Source organism: Nelumbo nucifera, chromosome 8 (genome assembly GCF_055504915.1).
Source record: "Nelumbo nucifera cultivar China Antique chromosome 8, China Antique-T2T, whole genome shotgun sequence".
Taxonomy (NCBI): domain Eukaryota; kingdom Viridiplantae; phylum Streptophyta; class Magnoliopsida; order Proteales; family Nelumbonaceae; genus Nelumbo; species Nelumbo nucifera.
Window position 1 is genome coordinate 57,668,752 of NC_142656.1, and position 22,122 is coordinate 57,690,873.

General features: G+C 37.9%; 1 protein-coding gene across 1 annotated transcript; it reads right to left on the reverse strand.

Annotated features, from left to right (window-relative positions):
• Positions 1-20,511: 20,511 nt before the first annotated feature.
• Positions 20,512-21,306, reverse strand: LOC148790053 (uncharacterized). Its single transcript, XM_088893852.1, has one exon. The coding sequence runs from the start codon at positions 21,304-21,306 to the stop codon at positions 20,512-20,514; it is 795 nt and encodes a 264-aa protein (XP_088749978.1).
• Positions 21,307-22,122: the final 816 nt, after the last annotated feature.

The window sequence follows — 22,122 nt, forward strand, 5'->3', positions numbered from 1 at the left end:
ATACAACTTTAGAGAATGCTCTCTTTTAGCTAAACTTTTCATTACTTCCTGGGAACTTATGGGTTATATAGATGGATAGAAGAAGGAACCTAAAGAGAATGATGTCGAATATTCAACCTGGCGCAAGGAGAATGCTATTGTTATGTCCTAGCTTCTTTCTTCAATGACTCCAAGGGTAGAAAGGACTATTCAACACTTCCCTACAACTTCTATGATTTGGGAGAAGGTGTCTAAAACCTACGGACAGTGGAAGAACAATGCAAGAATTTATAGACTAACCCAAGATATTGTTGCATTGAGGCAAGGGGATATGTCTGTTGTAACTTATTTTGCAACCTTGGAAGAACTATGGGAAGAACTGGACCACCATCTTGTACTTGATTGGGAAAATGCAAGAGATAAGGAGGCACGATAAACAAATAGAAGAAGGCAGAGCTTTTGAGTTCTTGGATGGCGTAGACCCGATATATGAAAATATAAGATCCCAAATTTTAGGAAAGGATGATCTTCAAGATTTACATCATGTTTACTATCTTGTAAGGAACAAAGAGGTTAGAAGGGAAGAGATGCAAGTAGACACCCAAGTGCAATCTATTGAGCATTTAGCATTGATTTCTTCAAGCCAAAAAGGGGGCAAGGGTTTAGACATGAGGCACTTCAAGTGCTCTCATTGTGGAGGAGACAGACATCTGAAAGAGACTTGTTGGATTTTTTATCCTCATCTGAAACCAGTTGCATTAAGAAAGGACAAGAAGCCTCAAAAGAGCCAAACAACAAGTGGAAATGTTGTCATAAGTAACAATGTTGAAAGCCCAAAGAACACACCCACAGTTGCACCTCCTCCAACGGGACAGACCACTAGTTCACACACCTAAAGGTCATTTTTTGATTTCACAGCTGATGAGGTAGAAATCCTGAGCCATGGCTCGGTTGAGGAACAATCCACTTGCACCCATCTCTCTTGCCAAATCAAGTATTGTCTCTACTCATAGTGTGACTGGTCTTATAGTTTTTAACTCTTGGATTATTGATTTTGGTGCTACTGACCATATGACACACATGTCTTCTTTATTTTCTTCTTATCATTTGATGTTTGGCCAAGATTAGATGAGAGTTGTTGATGGCTCCCTCTCTACCATTTCTGGAAAGGGGGAGGTTAACTTAGGCAAGGATCTCTCTCTTAAATTTGTTCTGCATGTTCCTAATCTTACTTCAAACCTATTATCTGTTTCTAAGTTTACATAAAACTTAAACTATAGAATAGCATTCTTTCCTACTCATTGTATTTTTCAGGACAGATTGACGAAGAGAATGATTGGGAGTGGTCATGAGTCTGCAGGTCTCTATTATTTTGATGCGGACATCAATTCATCCTTGTCATCTACTGTTAGTGGTCAGGATAATGAGGAGTCAGTAGCTAGGTTACATTTATGGCATGTTAGGCTAGGTCATTTGTTTTTTTCTTCAATGCAAGGATTGTTTCCTGAGTTCTTTAAGTGTGTTTCAAGTTAGAGTTTGGTTTGTGAAGTGTGTTAGTTGTCAAAACAATATAGAGCTCTTTATCTAATTTCTAGTAATGAAATTAAAACTCCTTTTGATTTAGTTCATTCTAATGTGTGAGGCCATTCATCTCTTGTTTCTATAGATGGTTTCGTTATTTTATTAGCTTTATTGATCACTATTCACGATGCACATAGATCTACTTGTTAAAAGGGCATGATGAAGTTCCACAGATAACCATGGTATTTTACAAAATGATTAAAACTCAGTTTGGCAAAAAAAAAAAAAAAGTAGTTTCGCTCAGACAATGTTGTTGAGTATTTTGAAAGCTCTTTGAATCTGTTCATGGAGGATGCGGGTATTTTGTATCAATCATCTTATGCTAGTACCCCTCAATAGAATGAGGTTGTTGAGTGCAAGAATAGACTTATTGGAGACTGCTCGATCCCTACTGTTTCAGCACAAGGTTCCCAAAAACTATTGGTCTTGAGCAGTCCATATTGCATCGTATATGATAAATCGAATGCCATCTAGGTGTTGGGTATGAGAACTCCATTTTCTATCATTTGTCCTAACCTCCCAGATTTCTCTCTTCCTCCTAGAGTCTTTGGTTGTGTGCTTCAACATGTCAAGAATCCTAAGAAGAAAAAGTTGGACCCTGAGGCTATAAGGGGGTCTTCCTAGGGTACTCTCCCACACAAAAAGGTTACAAGTGTTATGATCAAATTACCAAGAAAAAGTATGTCACCAAGGATGTGGTGTTTTCCGAGTCTCAGCCTTATTTTCGCTCCTCTAGGAATCCTCTTCAATGAGAGACTAGTAAAATGGAAGATGATACTTCCTCTCCTTTCTTCTTTGTGCCACTTTCAGCTTCGGGTCTTCCATCTTCTCCTCCTTATCCTCCTAGTTCTAGCTGTCCAGGTGAATCTACTGAAACCCCTATTAAACCTATTACTACTCCAGATGTTGAGGATGGGACTAATGCCATTAATAGACAATAGAGAAATATGAAAATTTTCTACAGGAAAAGGAAAAAGAGATCCTCCAACTTGTGGCAACAACCAACCGGACTCAGATCAATTTGTCTCAATGGATCCCGGTAACTCTATCACTAATGCTATCACTCCTATTTCTGACTTGGATCTTCCCATTGCTTTTCGTAAGCCTATCTGTTCTTGTACTACTTGACATTCCATTGCTAAATATGCTTATTATTCATGTTTATCTCCTAGTTATTATTCATTTGTGTTTGCTCTTTATTTTGCCCATGTTCCTACTGGGTACTCAGAGATATTGTTTGACCCAAGATGGAGAGGGGCAATGAATGAGAAAATAAAAGCCTTAATTAAAGCCAAGACTTGTGAATTAGTGGATCTATTAGAAGGGAAGAGTATTGTGGAGTGTAAGTGGGTGTTCACTATGAAGCGCATAAGGAGGATGACTCCATTGAAAGATATAAGGCCAGGCTGGTGGCAAAAGGGTTCACTCAGGAGGGGATTGACTACAAGAAGATGTTTGCTCCAGTTGCAAGGCTTAATACAATTCGGGTTCTATTATCATTACTTGCAAATTTTTCTTGGGAACTACATTAATTGGATGTGAAAAATGTTTTCCTGAATGGTAATCTGCATAAGGAGGTATTTATGAATCCTCCACTTGGCTATGACTTTCATGGGAAGGTATGCAAGATAAGGAAAGCATTATACGGGCTTAAGCAATCTCCTCGTGCTTGGTTTGAGAAGCTTTGTGGGGCCATGAAGAAAGTGGGATACACTCAAAGTGGTGCAGATCATACCTTGTTCATAAGGAAACAAGGTAATATGCTTACAGCTCTCATAGTCTATGTGGATGATATGGTAATTGAAGGGAATGATCCAGAAGACATAAAAATATTGAAGGAGTTCTTGACATCTGAATTTGATATTAAAGATCTATGTCATCTAAGGTACTTCCTTAGAATTGAAGTTGCAAGGTCACAAGAAGGCATATATATAGATAGATAGATAGATATACGTGTGTGTGTGTGTGTGTGTGAAATGAAGTATGTTCTTGATCTTTTAGAGGAAACAAATATGATGGGGAGTAGACCAATAGATACACCAATAGAGTAGAACCATTGTCTCCAAAAATCGGTCAGTGAAGACTACTCCGATAAAGAAAGGTACCAAAAGCTGTTGGGAAAATTGGTATACATATCTCTTACCCGACCTGATATAGCTTATGTAGTGCATGTTGTCAACCAGTTCATGCATTCTCCCAAGATTCTTCACATGAAAGCAATTGAAAGGATCGTTAGGCATTTGAAGACATGTCCAGGGAAAGGAATTATGCTCAAGAGGCATAATAAACTTGATACAGAGGCATATACTAATGCTAATTGGGTTGGATCGATTGAAGATACGAAGTCTACTTTCGGATATTGCACATTTGTTGGGGGAACTTGGTTACTTGGAGAAGTAAAAAGAAAAATGTGGTTGCGAGATCAAGTGTAGGAGCTGAATATAGGGATATGGCACATGGTGTTGCAAAACTATTGCGGCTTAGGACTCTCCTAGGTGAGCTCGGGGTGAAAGTTGATGGTCCCCTCAAATTGTACTATGACAATAAGGCTGCCATTAACATTGCAAATAACCTAATACATCATGATAGGACTAAGCATATTGAGATTGACTAACACTTAATAAGAGAGAGAATTGTCTTGGGCGAACTTTGCATTCCTTACACACCCTTAGAGATGCAAATTGCTTATGTTTTGACAAAAGAACTGTCTTCAGTGAAATTCCTAGGCTTACTTGGCAAGTTAAACATGATTGACATCCATGCTTAGGGGAAACCTATTCGGATTTGATAATCATTCATGTACCTGCCAACGGCTCGCGATGTGTGGGAACCTGTTAGGGAAACCTATTCGGATTTGGACAATCATTCACAATTGTTCGAACTGAATACCCGAATGTGGAAGATGCAGCAAGGTGAACGTGAAGTAACAACTTATTATAATGAGATGATCGCTGTTTGGCAGGAGTTGGATTTATTTGAAGAAGAAGAATGGGAAAGTCCGAGTGACAGTGCTCGGTACAAAAAGAAGATAGAAAGAGGCCGGGTATTTGTTTTCTTGGCTGGTTTGAATAAAGAACTTGATAAGGTTCGGGGACGTATCTTAGGGCGAAAGCCCTTGCCTACTATAAGAGAAGTTTTTTCAGAAGTGCGTAGAGAAGAAGCATGGCGGCAAGTGATGTTGAAGAATGTTAGTGAAACAAAAACAGAGAATGAAGGGTCCGCTCTTGTGGCCTGAGGTGCAGACTTAGAAGGAGATAGACGAGGAGGAAAGCAGAGGCCTTGGTGTGATCATTGTAGAAAGCCATGGCATACTCGGGAAACCTGTTGGAAGCTGCACAGGAAACCGACAGGTTGGAAGAAAAAATCAGGCAGTGACAACAAGTCAGGGGGAGATGTCCGCGCATTTCAAGTAAGCAATTCAGATCCAAGGCAGCAATCATCCCTAGAATCTTCCTTTCACAAAGGAACAAATAGAGCACTTATATAAAATGTTTCAATCTCAATTGTTAGGAAATTCTAACCCATCCTGTTCTCTAGTTTAGTCAGGTAATTTTTTCACTAGAGCCATTGCTTGTACCAAATCTAATGGCTCCTGTATATTAGATTCAGGTGCCACTAATCATATGACCGGCACTTCGCAATTCTTTTCTTCATATACACCCTGTGCAGGGAATCAAAAGGTTAAAATTGCAGATGGTTCCTTTGCTACTGTTGCTGAGAAAGGAACTGTGTCTATTTCTCCTTCTCTAAACCTTAAAGATGTTCTACATGTTCCTAACCTATCATACAATCTCTTGTCTGTTAGTAAACTAACCCTTGATCATAATTGTCGAGTTAATTTTTGGTCTTCTCGTTGTGAATTTCAGGATTTAACCTCGGGAAAGATGATTGGAGGTGCTAAACAGGAGGTAGTTGAACTTGAGTGTGTTTCTCCTCAACCCTACTCTCCCCCTGAGGAGAAACCAAGAAAAAAATGTTGACTCTCAAAGAAGGATATATCCATTGACACATAGTACTTGCGTGAAGCAGGGTCATAGCAATGGTAACCCTTTTGAGACAAGTCATGAACGAAACAATGACCCCCAAAGCATAGAGAAGACCTATTCGGATTTGGAAAACCATTCATGTTCCTGCCGATGACTTGCGATGTGTGGGAAACTGTTAAGGAATCCTATTCGGATTTGGAATGGGGGACAACAGAGCTATAGGAAACAAAAGTTGATGTGGGGCCATATACTCTAGTAACCGAGATAGCATATGGTTGATGATATATGCAACACACATAACAACATCCATCCAAAAGCGTTTTGGAACATTTGTATGAAGTAATAAACCACGAGCTACTTCTAGAAGATGACGATTTTTTCTTTCAACAACACTGTTTTGTTGAGGTGTCCTGGCACAAGAGCTTCAATGAAGGGATCCACACGAAGCAAATAACTCCGTGAGATCACTATGGAAGTACTCTTTTGCATTGTCCGATTAAAAAAATGAATTTCAGTTTAGAATTGAGTGAAAACCATTTGTTAAAAGTCTTCCACAATCTTTGGCACTTCATCTCTAGATCGCATAGGATAAATCCAAATATATCTAGAGTAATCATCAATCAAAGTAATGAAATATTTATATCTAGTCTCAGTAGGTAGAGAAATAGGGCCCCAAACATTAGAACAGACAATATGAAAAAGGAAATTCAGATATTTTATTTTTTAAGGAAAAAGAATTTCTACAATGTTTGTTCAATTGACACGTCTGACACTACAATTTTCTGGCTGACAAAGACTTAAATAACTCAGGAAGTTTTAAAGACTTAAATGAAAAGTGACCAAGACGTTTATGTCATAAATAGGCATGACTCTCACTAAATGAACTTAAAGACTCTGTAGCCACAACCGGCTTTACTCTCCAACACATAGAGGCCATCCACCATGCTTTCTCTACCAATCATTTCCCCCGAGGTCAAATCCTAAAACACACACGAAGAAGGAAAAAACATCACTAAACAATTCAAGGAATGAGCAATATTGCTAATGGAAAGTAAATTGATAGGTAATTTAGGAACATGTAATACATTAGAGAGGGTAAGACCAAGAGGAAGGGAAATGGTTCCATGGCCGGCTATGGTGGAAAAAGACCCATAAGCTAGTCTCACATTCTCTCTCCCAAAGAGGGGGTTATATGCCTGAAATAAATTTGACTTACCAGTCATGTGGTTTGAGGCTCCAAAGTCAATTATCTAAGGGGAATTTGATGTATGAGATGACACATGGAAAGTAGTGGTAGTGTTACCTGATGTAGACGCAAAAGAGGTAGGAGTAGGACTAGAATCCATCTGGCAAAGTGTCCTACGATATAATTCCAAGTAGTCACGCAAGGAGTTGATGATCTCTTCCTTGGGGTCAGAACCAGAGTGTCGCTCCTGGGGTATCATGGGAATAGTCTCTTGAGATGCCACATTTGTTGAGTTATATTTTTTCTGACTCTGTTGGGTTGGATTCTTACTTGGATTAGACTTCTTACTCAGTTCTTGAGCACATTTAGGTTTGCCATGAAGATCCCAACATGTCTCTAGTGTGCCTGGACTTTTGAAAGTGAGTGCACCAAAGTTTATCTTTGTCATCCACTCTCTTCTGTGAATCACCATTTTTTAAAAGAATCTCCGACATTTGAACTTGTACCCCCTCGGACAATTAATGCAACCAGTTCCCCTTCTATACAATTCATCACACTTCTTTTACTCTTTTCAGACTGAATTAGGGCATAAACTTCTTGAACTGAAGGTAAGTTCTTACTTCCTAAGATTTGTATCATCATTGATTCATATGTAGGATTCAGCCCCAAAAGGAAAGCAAATACCCATTGTTGGGAAACAAGTGATTTTTAGGCCTTTGCATCATCATCACATTTCCATTCACATTTTGATAATGATCCAGTTCCTTCCAAATAGATGTTAGATCTGAGTAGTACACTAAGAAACTCCTCTCCCCCTCCTTGCAAGTGAAGGATTCAACTTGTAATTGATATATCTTTGCATAGTGTCTTTGTTTTGAATAAGTAGATTTTTCTTGTTCCCATATTTCACAAGTTGTTTCCGCCCACATAAAAGTCTTCCTCACTTGTGGCAGCATGGAAACCAAGAGCCATGACATCATCATACTATTTTCTTGGTTCCATTTGTCATGTTCAGTAATACCAGTCTTTGGTTCCTTCACTTTACCATTAGTATACCCAATTTTTCCTCTAGCAGTAATATAAAGTTTAATTCCTCTAGACCATCCAAGATAGTTTAGTCCATCAAAGGGGATTACAGCCACGGGGAAACTCATATCCATCCCCCCACTCATTCCATTTTGACCTCTTGAAATTCCAGAAGTTGCAGAATTCTAAGAGGGCATGATTCAAACACTTTTTAGATCTTACACACACCTTATGATCCCTCCTATCACCAAAAATAGTCCTAGAAGCACGCCAAGGATGAAGCCCACATGCACACACTACAATTTGGACACAATCTGACCATAAACCAGCTTAGATTGTCCAAAAAAGGCAAAATTTTAGGTTGATCTCAATGTTGAACTATCCTAATAGTCATAGTCCAACTTCCAGACCATCCAAACACATCGACTGCTAGGAGAGGTCATAAGCCAGTACGGTCACACCACAAGGGTTAAAAAATCAAGTCATCCACGACCTACAGATCTATTTTCAGATATGGGATCACATGATCCATAAAAAAAAAGAGGTTCGAACCTCACAACTTCTCAGAAGGTATTTAGTAGTCTGGATTAATATGTTTTTTCTTGGTACACAACCAAGATAAAAGAAAAAAATATTAAAAGGATTTGTACCAGTCGTAGGTCTGTCCTTTTGATCACAGTTGAAGAAGACAACAAGTTGAGGACGTGGAAACTTGTTCAATCTGTTCACAAGCCTAACGGAACCGCTTTGATACCATATTAACAGCCGAATAGAGGAGAAGAGAGGAAAAAGAGAAGAGAAAGAGAGGAGAGAAGAGAGAAGAGAAGAGAGTGTTTTGGAGTCAACAACAATGGCTGGCGGTGCTAGTTCATATTAATATATATATAGGGCGACCATAATTAAAAGGGAAAAGACCCTTATGCCCCTACTTAAGTTATGGTACAAAAAAACAAAGAAAGAAACTACTTTAACTAATCCAGACACCCTAACTCAGAAGAATACAAACATAAGAAATAAAATTAACATTCCAACATATCCAATTACATTATTTTACTTATTCCTCTTTGTCTCCTTCACATTTACTTTTCTCACTTGTATTTCTTCTGTGCTTATTTCTCATGATGTTGTAGAGGCTCTCACTTTAAACCTGAGTTAAAGGAAGCAATAAGTATGGAGATGATGCTTTACATAAAAAATACTTTGGAACTAGTTGAGATTCCTAAAGGAAAGGAACAACTAGGATGAAAAAATGTGTTCACTGTCAAACATAAGGCTGATGGTTCTATTGAAAGGTCCACTGTCAAGTTCTAAGGGGCTCAAATAGGGTAACCCCCTCTCCCCTCTTTTGTTAATCTATGTAATGGAAATTCTCACTAATTTTATTAGCCAAGTGGGGAAGAGGGGTTTATGGAAAGGCTTTAAGGTGATTCCAGGAGGGGAAAGTGTCCAGCTATTGCAATTTGTGGATGATACCTTGTGCTTTGTAGGAAGCTAAGGAGGATCAGCTTGATTTGTTGGTAGGGGTTCTCAGTTGGTTTGAAGTAGTGTCGGGCCTGAAAGTAAATTGGAATGAAAGTAGTTTGATCCCTGTGGTAACGTGGAAAACATTGAGGACTTGGCAGAATGGTTATCTTGTCAGGTGAGTTTCTTGCCAACTAAGTATTTGAGGCTACCACTAGGCGCTACATGCACTTTGGCTCTGATATGGGAACCAGTTCTGGAATGATTGAGAAGAAATTGGCATCGTGAAAGGCTAAATATTTGTCCTTGGGGGCAGAATTACTCTATTAAAAAGCTCTCTGTCCAATCTTCTAGCTTTCTATCTTTCCTTATTTCCAATTCCAGGGAAAGTAACCCAAAGAATTGAAAATTTGCAGAGGGCTTTCCTGTGGAAGGCGTGGGAGGAGGATAAGAAGAAAATTCACCTGCTGAATTGGGATCAGGTGTGCTCTCCTAAGGAAAAAGGAGGTTTGGGCATCAGACGAATGAGGGTCTTCAACACTGCTCTTTTAGGGAAATGAATATGGAGATTTGGTCTGGAAAGGAATTTAGTTGCAGCCAATATAATACAGATATCATTGATTGGATGACCACCTCTTCTTTCATCTCTTTAGGCTTCTCAGTTTGGAAGAAAATTATGGAAATCCTTCCTGGTTTCAGCAGAGGTTTGAGTCCTAATATGGGGAAGGGTGATATGCTGGCCTTTTGGAAAGACCCTTGGTGTGGAAGTTCTCCTCTCAGATCTGTTCCCGCAGTTATTCCAACTTGCTGAGTCCCAAGATGCATCTATATCTGACTGTTATGAGGTGAATGGCAGTTCAGTAATTTGGTGCCTCTATATTTAGAAGAAATTTTCAGGACAGGGAAATTGAAAATTCTCAGAATTACTCAAGCTGATCTCCCTTCAACCCCTGGATTTTCTCACAGAAGATAGTGGGGCTTGGAACTGGAGTTCAGATGGCCAATTTTCAGTCAAATCCTTTGTCATTTACTTGTCTGATAGCAATTTGGAAGACATGCCTGCAGATAAAATTTGGAACCCAATTTCTTCTTCAAAAATTAATGCTTTGGTTTGGGCTGCAACTCTAAACAGGTGCTTAACCAAGGATCATCTATCAAAAAGAGGTTTACAGCTCCAAGACCTGTTATGTGTGTTATGTGGACAAGGATTGGAGGATAGTAACCATCTGTTTCTCCACTGTTCTATCTCGGCCAAGATATGGAACCACTATTTTTCAGCTCTGGGTCTTGCCTAGGTTATGCCTGTCTCTGTGAAGGAGTTGTTGAGTTGTTGGGAGTTACAGGGTCTGTCAAAGCTTGCTAGAAGCCTGTGGGGGTCGATTCCGGCTGTTTTAATTAGTACTATTTGGGAATAAAGAAACAATAGACTTTTCCACAGCATTTCCATAGATCCAGAAGAACCAATTGCCTTTCTTTTGGAAAATTGCTTTCTTGGGTCTCAGCTGTAAAGGGGGTTCAGATCTCTCATATTGGGGCTAGATTGTCCTCTAGGAACTTCTGGAATCTGTAATGGTGTATGGTCTGTTTGATCCTTCCCCAAGAGTTATTTTTGAGGGGATCCTCTTGTACAATTATTCCTAATTTAAAAAAAAAAAAAATACCTTACCTTTTTCGAAAAAAAAAATGTACAATGCCAAGTTGGTGGGAAGGGGAACACTCAAAACTTATGGAAATTGTTATATAGAGAAATCAGATCAGTTTTATACAAAACATTCTATTCAGGTGTTATTTTCTGTTGTAACCAACTGTTCTTACCCTGTTTACCCATGAAATCCAGGTGATAAAGGAATGGTTGTAAGCATAAGAAATCCATTTATGAGCTTAAGCAATCTCCAAGATCTTACTTTGATAGGCTCAACCTTATAGGGAAGAAAGATTGGTTATGCGGGAAGGTGCAACACAGCGTTGATAGCTTATGTTGATAATATAGTGGTGATAAGGAAATTGTCCTACTGATTCAGCATTTGAAAAAACTTTTAGCCTCAAAACTTGAGATGAAAGACTTGGGAGATTTCAGATATTTGAAGTGGCAAGGTCGAAACAAGGGATATATATTTCTCATAGGAATTATGTTTTGAACTTGTTAAAAAAATATAGGGAAAGCAGGACCAAAGCATAGCCAGCAGACACTCCAATTATATCAACTGATAAGAAGGTAAGTTATAGGCTAATAAAGGGAATTTTAAAAGGCTACTGATCCTCTTCTTTATTTTTCACTAACCAAGCCAAACATCACAAATGCTGCTGAGGTAATCAGCCAATATATGCATGCTCCTAGATTCCTAATCAGGAAGAAGCTTATTTTGTTTTATAGTACTTGATATCCTCAAGTGGAAGAAGATTATTTTTGCAAACACTTAATGTGGAAGCCTATATACATTTTAATTTGATTGGGAAAGTGGCTTGGATTATAGAAAGATCTATTTACAGACATTGTATTGGTGGTAACTACGTAACATGGAGGAACAAGAAGCAGTTGATTGTAGATCAATCAAGTGTTAAAGCCGAATATAAGGCAATAGCTTATGGTGTATCTAAGTTGTTATGGTTGAAGGTATTCTTGGAGGGTTGGATCTTCAGATGTCTGGTCCTAAACAGTTGTATTATGATAATAGAGCGGCTGTAAATGTAATCCAGAGTCTTGTTCAACATGATAAGACAAAAAGATATTGAAGTTTTTTTTTTTTGTTATTTGGTGCCACACACCACTAATAACCCCCCTTTCCCCAAATCAGTGGTTGCGGGAATCGATTCCATGTCAATGCTGGAGCGAACCAGCTAACATACCAACGAGCCACCCCTCAGTTGGTAAAACATATTGAAGTTGATAGGCACTTTATCAGAGAAAAATAGCAAGTCAACTTCTTGATTTTGTGAAAATCAGAGTAGTTCACTCAAAATTGAACAATATTTTGACCAAGTTGACAATGATAGAGATCAGTGCAGTGCACTAATATTCAGATAATAGAGGGGTATTATTGTACTTTTACCTTTTTTGTCACCAAGTATAAATAACAGCGATTTAGGCCAACCAACTCAACATCAATAGGGCAGAGAAGAAAGCAAACATCATGACAAATTAACTTAAAGAAACTTCTCTTGGAAAGAGATACTTCTCTTGGGAACAAAAGAATTGCGCAGATATTCCAAATTAATTAATAGAGCAACGACATTTGTCACATATTCTTGAATTTTGTGAGAACTAAAATTTAGAAGGAGACAACACATCCTACCTTGATAATAACAGGAACAACTTTAGGATGACTAATAGGTAAGAGTAATCCTCTGCGAGCCAGCTCAGCAAGGGCTAAGCAACCTCCATGCCATGAATCATCTCCCTATTAACCATGATTAATAAGCATAAAGTTAGCAATGCAAAATTTCCAAATTGAATAAAAGAAGAAATGCAAAGTCCATAAACATTTTCAGTTGTATTAGTTCCTGCAGTCCATAACTTTGTTGTATGTTTAGCACATTACATCATCAAATTCAATGGAAGACATCATGGGAGGTAAACAAAAGAAAAATGTAAGACAACAAACCTCACCAGGTGAGAAAAGTTCCAATACAGATGACAGCACTTCATCGGAAAGGGTAGATGTTAAACGTGCAAAGGGCTGTCAATTGGACTGGATTTGGTCCAATCCAGTCCAGTCCATTCATTGGTCCATAGTTGTCAAGGCAACACCTAGACAATAAGGTGTTCTTGGAGGATCACCTCACCCAAACGCCTACATATTTATATGTAAGACATGTTTCATATTTTTATTTTTGTCCTATTAGTAGTAGTACAATAGATATTATTAGACTAAATTATTCATATTGTGGGTTTATAGTATTAATATTGTTATTCTTAGACTAATTTCTTTTTGTTATTTTCTTATTTGTTTGGGTTCAATTGAGACACAAGTCAGTGACATAGTCTTGAACCCTTTAGGACTTTAAAACCTGAATTGATAAGTAAAAAATAATTTGAAGATTTTATCCAATTGACACACAAGAACAATCAATAGGACTACTTCATAGGACCAAAACAAGGGATCGACCCTTATGTTTTGTATGTTTCTTTCCTTTCTTATTTTTCTACTCATAAATATGTTCACTTTCTATCTATTGATATGGGGTTTATACTTATTTCATGAGAATTATGATGATTATTAGTTAAAGATCACTATTTATAACTTTGAAACCTAGGGATCAACCCTAGGATTTATATTTTTTTATTTTAAAAAACAATTCACCTAGGCGACGCCTAGGCGCCCGCCTAGACGACTAGGCAACAAGGCACTCCCCTATTGCCTAGCTTCACCTTGGCGCCTTGAAAACTATGCATTGGTCCATTTACAAATGGACTGGACCAAATCCGGTCCAAACCCCATACAAACCAGATCCAATCCAGTCCAATTGAAATGCAAATGAACCGGAGTGGACCCAATCCAGTCCAAACTAAATGAAACTTTAAAAATTAGAAGAAAGCCCAGAAAATATATAAAATTGCAGCAATATACTAAAATTTTCACAAATATATAAAATCTATATCTCAATTTAATTGGAACCTAACTGTCCAATTTTATTGGAACCTCTATAGCTTGCTGGGTATCAAAATGTCAAATATTTATAGGGATTAAAACAAAGCTCTATGACTATATATTGAATTATTCAAAACAAATCTCTGTACAGATCTCTAGGATTTCAGTAACAGAAGAATAATTTTTTGAACAGGCAGGATCAAGTAAGGCAGAGCTAACAAAACTATACTGTATCCTGGAATCCTCTACAACTAAAACCAAATATAAGAGGCCAGGGAAGAGAAAGAAATGAAAAGTGTATATCCTGACTTCTGGAATCTCATCAGCTGGTAAGATGAACCAACAACAGTACTTTGATACTCAGAAGAAGAAGAAGAAAGGGAAGAATGGAAGAACTCCAAACTCCTCCAGGTAAGAGTAACATGACAATTTATCTGATCAAACCCACTCCAAGTCTCCAATCGCAGCTTACTTGGAAGAAACAACTACCCAAAAAAGTTGTCATCATCATCACTCCAAATTTTGCAATGCCTGTAAAACAAATTTAAGGTCATAAAAGAAAATAAGTGGCACCACTATCTAGAAAGGGAAAGAATTAATTAATAAGTTGGCACCAATGTCCAGAGGGACTTTTTCTACATGACTATGCAAGTGCTCAGTGTTGTTGGTTTATGATGGGATCTGCCATGGTAACTGGTGTATTCATGCAGTTGCAAGTGCCTAAAGTACTTCAACGAATTTTTCACCAATATTTTACTTGGGATAAGGCTTAGATGATGATGATAATCTTCAAATTTTTACTTGACAACAATAATGTCAGGGTTAATCTTTTACTGTTTGCCAAGCAGTAAAATGAAATGCTTTGAGGCTGTTAACATCATTTTCTCAGAAAATATGGCAGCTAACCTTTTGGCAAAGATGCAAAGTAGGGTTTATAAAATACCAATCCGGCTAAGAATTTCACTGAATCCATGGAAAGCCTCCTCCATAAGTCAGGTTGCAAACATTCTGAATCCATTCTAATGGAAAGTTTCTTCCACAAGTATTGAGGCATTAACATGAACTCAACCAAAGTTGTTCTCTAACTGATAACAAGCAGTCACAGGAAATGAACATAAAGGAAACAATTCTGTATCTTGAGGTCTAGGACGCAGGTAGCTGAGGTCCTAAGGACTAATATCAGCAGCAGCACTTATTTCTGATGCCATGTAGGTAATTCTCCCATAACTGTTTAGACATTTTTATCATTATTAACAATGAAAAAAAAAACTTTATTAATGATGAGGAAAATTACAAGATCTGCCCAAATATAAAGGAGAAGGGTCATATAAACTAAAGATGCATAAACAAGAATACAAGTTTATGACAATACAAGCAGCTAAAGCTAACACCCCAAACGAATGCAGGAAGTAATCTCTATATATTATTCACCCCTGGGCCCCCCAAACTGGATTGCATCTTTGCACACCAGACCATACCAAGGATTGATGGAAAGAATGAATTAGGGAAAATAAGTGGAATATGTAACTTCTAGGCAACTCCTCTCACCAGTCACCAGTCACATGAGGGATGCTAAATGTAGGTTGTTTTCTGCAATCAGTCAAGTATGTATATTTTTGATATTTTACTAAAAATGGTAAATGGGAATGATAGTGAGTGACAGGGTTGAAGTTGCAAGAGATGATTAAAGGGCTCATAGTTTAACAATGGATATGGCACTGAATAGAATGGAATGGGAAAACCAGATTCATTTAGCTGACTCCATATGGTTGGGACAAGGCATAGATAATGATCAAAACACCAAGATTACAGGGATACATTTGGAAGTAAAAAATCTATTGTTTTCTTACAGGATTTCCTGAATAACCATTCTAGTTCATTGAATTCTAGTTTCCGGTCAAAACAACTTTCTAGTCCAAATAATAACCATTCTAGTTTCCTGAATTCTATTTCATTGAATTCCAGTTACTTACAATTCCAAGAAAAGAAATTCTAAAACTCAAATGGTTAAGCACATAATCTGCCACAGGGTTCAGATATAAATTATAACATAATCCAATTAATCGATCACTGTCAAAAGTATTTAAAGAAAGTAGAAACCTGGAGAATCTTCATTGAAAACAAATTGCAAAAGTAATTATAACACTACTGTTGCTGCTGCTGTTACCACTACTATATTATTTTTGCCAAATCAAAACTTCAAAAGAATATAAGTGAACAATATAGCTGATAGTACTCAATTTTCAGTCCTCCATTTACCACCAATTAAAAAAAAAAGTACACACTAAACAGACCATTGGTCCCAAGTTCTTTGGATAAATTTGTACGGTGAAAACAACAAACAAGCTCCATTGGTACTGAACCATTTGTAGCTTTGCAAGACTTAAGGTCAGCAAACAAGTTATCCTTTTCCTTTCTAGGCTAACACAATTAACTTATAATCTGTTGTCATAGTTGAAAAAAAAAACATTGAGTTAAAAAAAAATATACCATATGGAAGCTTCACAGTATTTATGCTTATGCTAAAAATATGAAACACAAAATTACTAGTGTGTAAGAAGTAAGTTAATAAACTACTAATAAACTCTGTTTCCTTGCACAAGCAACTAAATGAAATCAGGATATTACTTGCATATATCATGAAGTAAGTCAAAGAAGAAGATAGAACTGACTTGGTGGTAGCTTGTCTCTACATTTTAGGAAATCAGGATTCTTGCTTATAGCTTAAAATAGCTTCTTCTTGAAGCCTAGACCGACTAGTGAGCTTGAGGCAAATGTTTTATGTGGCGAAATATAGAGGGAGAGAAGGAGAAAATTTTCTTTATTGATGATAAAAACATATTGAGCATACAACTTAAATAAGAAAAGATAGGAAAGGCAAACCCCTAGAATCTCTCACAATCAGGGATTGACTAAATCTTTCCCTTAATCCTAGGATATGGCTTTCCTAAATTTGTTCAAATCTAATCCTTCCTAAATTTATTCAAATCTCTTAATCAATTAAATCCTATCTTTCTTAATTTACCAACACTCCCCCTCAAGTTGATGCAAAGATATCTATCATGCCCAACTTGCTAACTTGAAACTCAAATGGCTGTCTCAACAAGCCCTCAGTCAAAACATCTGCAACTTGCTGCGTGGTTGGTACAAACGGAGTGCAAATTATTCCTTCTTCAAGCTTCTCCTTTATAAAGTGTCTGTCAATCTCAACATGTTTAGTCCTGTCATGTAGAACCGGATTATGAGCAATGCTGATAGCTGCCTTGTTATCACAATACAATTTCATAGGAAAACTCACTGGTCTCTTAAGATCTGCTAGCACCCTCTTTAGCCAAAGAACCTCACACACTCCTTGAGCCATTGATCTGAATTCAGCCTCAGCACTACTTCTAGCAACTACACTTAGCTTCTTGCTTCTCCAAGTAACTAAATTGCCCCAAAGAAATGTGCAGTACCCCGAAGTTGACCTTCTATCAATGGTCGAACCTACCCAATCCGCATCTGTATACACCTCAACCCCTCTCTTCTCATTTTTCTTGAAGAAGAGTCCTTTTCCTGGTGTGCCTTTTAGATACTTAAGAATTCGATACACAGCTTCAAGATGTTCTTCATACGGGGAGTGCAAAAATTGACTCACCATGCTCACAGCGAAGGCAATATCAGGACGTGTATGTGACAAGTAAATCAATCTTCCTACCAGCCTTTGGTATCTACCCGTATCTACTGGAACCCCATCTTTAACTTCTCCAAGCTTAGCATTAACTTCTATCGGAGTGTCTGAAGGTTTGCATCCACTCATTCCAATTTCTTTCAAGAGATCTAGAATATATTTTCATTGCGAAACCACAATGCCCTTCTTTGATCTTGCCACTTCCATTCCAAGAAAGTACCTTAGCTGGCCGAAGTCTTTAATCTCGAATTCCTTGGCTAAGCTCTGCTTCAGTCTGCTCATCTCTTCAATATCATCTCCAGTAAGATTATGTCATCAACATGGACAATCAGAACTGAAACCTTGTCTTTGGTGGATATCTTTGTGAAAAGAGTATGATCAGATTGTCCTTGACTATATCCTTGACTTTTAATGAACCTTGTGAATCTTTCAAACTAGGCTCTGGGAGACTGTTTAAGTCCATATAGAGACTTTTTTAGCTTGCATACCTTAGTTCCAAACTTCTCAGTGAAACCAGGTGGAGGCTCCATATATACTTCTTCCTCCAAGTCTCCATTCAAAAAGGCATTCTTCACATCTAGCTGATTCAGTGGCCAGTCAAGATTAGCTGCAACAGATAAGAGTACTCGATCTGTATTTAGCTTCGCCACTGGAGAAAAGGTCTTAGAGTAGTCCACTCCATATGTCTGAGTAAAGCCTTTAGCTACTAGGCGAGCCTTGTATCTCTCCAAGGATTCATCTGAGTTGTACTTCAAAGTAAACACCCATTTACAACCAACAACTGTCTTTCCATCCGGCAGATCCACTTTCTCCCAACTAACATTCTTTTCCAAAGCTCTCATCTCCTCAAAAACAGCTTCTTTCCACTCAGGAACATTTAGAGCCTCCTGGATACTGTTAGGAATGGATACACTAGACACTTGTAAAATAAAGGCACAATATGAAGGTGAAATATTTTTGTAAGATACAAAATTTGACAGAGGATGTTTTGTACAAGACCTAACACCTTTCCTAAGAGCAATGGGAAGATCAAGCTAACTAGAAGAATCAGAATTACCTAGAGGAATATTTTCAGGAATTTTTGGAGAAATATCATGAATTTCATGATCCAACCTCTGATCAGATTCTTGTTGATGTTGCGGAATAGTGCCTCTCCTTTTTTGTGCTAGATAGTCCCTTGAATATACAAGGCCTTTATACTGTTTCGCACATATCTCTGTTGTTTTAGCTTTTTCATTTTGAGATGGCATTACCAAAGGTTGTTCATTGGTAGACTCAACATTTTCAATATTTAATTCATTTGTTTCCACTAATTCTGTATTTCTGCCTCACTTTCTTTCGGTGACCGGTTGTGGGGAACATCATTATGGACAAATTCAAACATTAAATCAGAACCATCTAAAAAACCATCTTTACTAGTGTTGCTCTCCCCCTAAAGATGGGAGTTGCTGTAGTACAAGGTTCCTTCAAAGAAGGTGACATCCATAGACACAAACATCCTTTTCAAAACTGGATCAAAGCATTTGTAACCTCTCTGATTAGTGGGATAGCCTACAAAAATACATTTATGTGCTTTTGGATCAAGTTTTGAACATTTAGGATCATGGTCATGAACAAAGGCCACACTTCCAAAAATTTTTAAGGGAATGTTTGTCACTAGCCGAGAGTTTGGAAAACAGTCGTGAAAACCTGTATGGGTGTTTTAAAATCCAAAATTCGTGTAGGCAGTCTGTTAATCAAATAAGTGGCTGTTAAAACGACTTCTCCCCAAAGATACTTAGGAACCTTAGTTTTAAAACTTAGAGCTCTAACAACTTCAAGAAAATGTTTGTTTTTCCTTTCAGCCACCCCATTTTGTTGAGGTGTATTATTACACGAACTTTGGTATACAATTCCTTTCTCAGCAAAAAAATTCCCTAACACATTGTTAAAAAATTCCTTTCCATTATCACTTCGAAAAATTTTAATCTGAGTCTAAAATTGTGTTTGAACCATGTTGTAGAAATTTTTTAACACAGTTTCAGCATCATATTTCTCTTTTAAAAGGAAAACCCAAGTGACCCTAGTATGATCATCAATAAAAGTAAAGAACCAACGTTTTCCAGAAAGAGTTGTTACTCTAGAAGGACCCCAAACATCACTGTGAATCATGGTAAATGGTTTTGATTTTTTATATGGTTGAGACTGAAAAACAGCACGATGATGTTTTGCTAATTCACAAGATTCACACTAGAAAACTGAATGATTTTTATTCATGAATAACTTGGGAATAGATGCTTTAAATATTGAAAGCTAGGATGTCCTAATCGATAATGCCATAACAAAACTTCACTGTCACTACAAACAAAGATAGAACTGAAACAAGTCTGTCAGTCTTGCCTTCCAAAGGTTGATCATTTATCAAAGAGGTAGAGGCCACCATCCTGCTTAGCACCCCCAATCATCTTCCCCGAGGTTAAATCTTGAAATTCACAACGAGAAGACCAAAAATTAACTTGACAATTATGATCAAGGGTTAGTTTACTGACAGACAAGAGATTGTATGATAAGTTAGGAACATGCAGAACATCTTTAAGGTTTAGAGAAGGAGAAATAGACATAGTTCCTTTCCCAGCAACAATAGCAAAGGAACCATCTGCAATTTTAACCTTTTGATTCCCTGCACAGGGTGTATATGAAGAAAAGAATTGCGAAGTGCCGGTCATATGATCAGTGGCACCTGAATCTAATATACAGGAGCCATTAGATTTGGTACAAGCAATGGCTGCAGTGAAAAAATTACCTGACTGAGCTAGAGAACAAGATGGGTTAGAATTTCCTAACAATTGAGATTGAAACATTTTATATAAGTGCTCTATTTGTTCCTTTGTGAAAGGAAGAGACTCTAAGGATGATTGCTGCCCTGGATCTGAATTGCTTACTTGAAACGCGTGGACATCTCCCCCTGACTTGTTGTCACTGCCTGATTTTTTCTTCCAACCCGTCGGTTTCCTATGCAGCTTCCAGCAGGTTTCCCGAGTATGCCATGGCTTTCTACTGCTTTCCTCCTTGTCTATCTCCTTCTAAGTCTGCACCTCGGGCCACAAGAGCGGACCCTTCATTCTCTGTTTTTGTTTCACTAACATTCTTCAACATCACTTGCCGCCGTGCTTCTTCTCTACGCACTTCTGAAAAAACTTCTCTTATAGTAGGCAAGGGCTTTCGCCCTAAGATATGTCCCCGAACCTTATCAAGTTCTTTATTCAAACCAGCCAAGAAAACAAATACCCGGCCTCTTTCTATCTTCTTTTTGTACCGAGCACTGTCACTCGGACTTTCCCATTCTTCTTCTTCAAATAAATCCAACTCCTGCCAAACAGCCATCATCTCATTATAATAAGTTGTTACTTCACGTTCACCTTGCTGCATCTTCCACATTCGGGTATTCAGTTCGAACAATTGTGAATGATTGTCCAAATCCGAATAGGTTTCCCTAACAGCTTCCCACACATCGCGAGTCGTCGGTAGGAACATGAATGGTTTTCCAACCACCGGATCCATAGAGTTGATCAACCAGGCGGTAACCATCGAATTTTCAGAACGCCACTGCCTGTACTTTGGATCATCAGTGGCTGGCAGTTTCACTTCGCCGTTCAAATAGCCGAGTTTCCCTTTGTTGTCGATCACCAACTGCACGGACTGAGACCACTCAAAATTTTTTCCATTCAATTTGTGAATGGTAATTTGAAGAGAATTCTCAGAAAGAAAAATAGCCGCTAACTGAATACCTCCCTCCGAAGACGTCACATCGTTGGTAGCATCCGAAGAGGCTGAACCAGAGCCAACCATGGCGGCTTTAAAATTCATGATCAAACCCTAGGCTCTGATACCATGTGGCGAAATATAGAGGGAGAGAAGGAGAAAATTTTCTTTATTGATGATAAAAACATATTGAGCATACAACTTAAATAAGAAAAGATAGGAAAGGCAAACCCCTAGAATCTCTCGCAATCAGGGATTGATTAAATCTTTCCCTTAATCCTAGGATATGACTTTCCTAAATTTATTCAAATCTAATCCTTCCTAAATTTATTCAAATTTCTTAATCAATTAAATCCTATCTTTCTTAATTTACCAACATTTTATACCATTTGGTAAATTATAATTCAATATGTTCAACCTGGACTGGTCCAAATCACTGTCATATTGGATTGGTCCAATCCACTGTCTTATTGGACTGTTCAACATGTTTTAACCTGGACCAGATTGGACTGGTTCAATTCACCGTCTTATTGGACTGTTCAACCTGGACTGGATTGGACTAGTCCAATCCACTATCTTATTGGTCTAATCCACTATCTTATTGGACTGTACAACCTGGACTGGATTGGACTGGTCCAATCCACTGTCTTATTGGACTGTTCAATGGACTGGTCCAATCCATTGTTTTATTGAACTGTCCAACCTAGACTGGATTGGACTGTTCACCATGTTCAACTTCGACCGGATTGGATTGGTCCAACTCAATGTCTTATTGAACTTTCCAACTTGTTCAAATTGGTTTTAATTCAAATTGTGTCCAACCCAAACCTAGTCTATTGACAGCCTGATGCAATAGGGCTAGAGCAGACTATCACAAGATAGAAAGAGAGAGAGAGAGAGAAG

Bases quoted from the DNA above. Each gene is read 5' to 3' on its own strand.
- LOC148790053 (XM_088893852.1), bottom strand. From the start codon at position 21,306: ATGGTTGGCTCTGGTTCAGCCTCTTCGGATGCTACCAACGATGTGACG.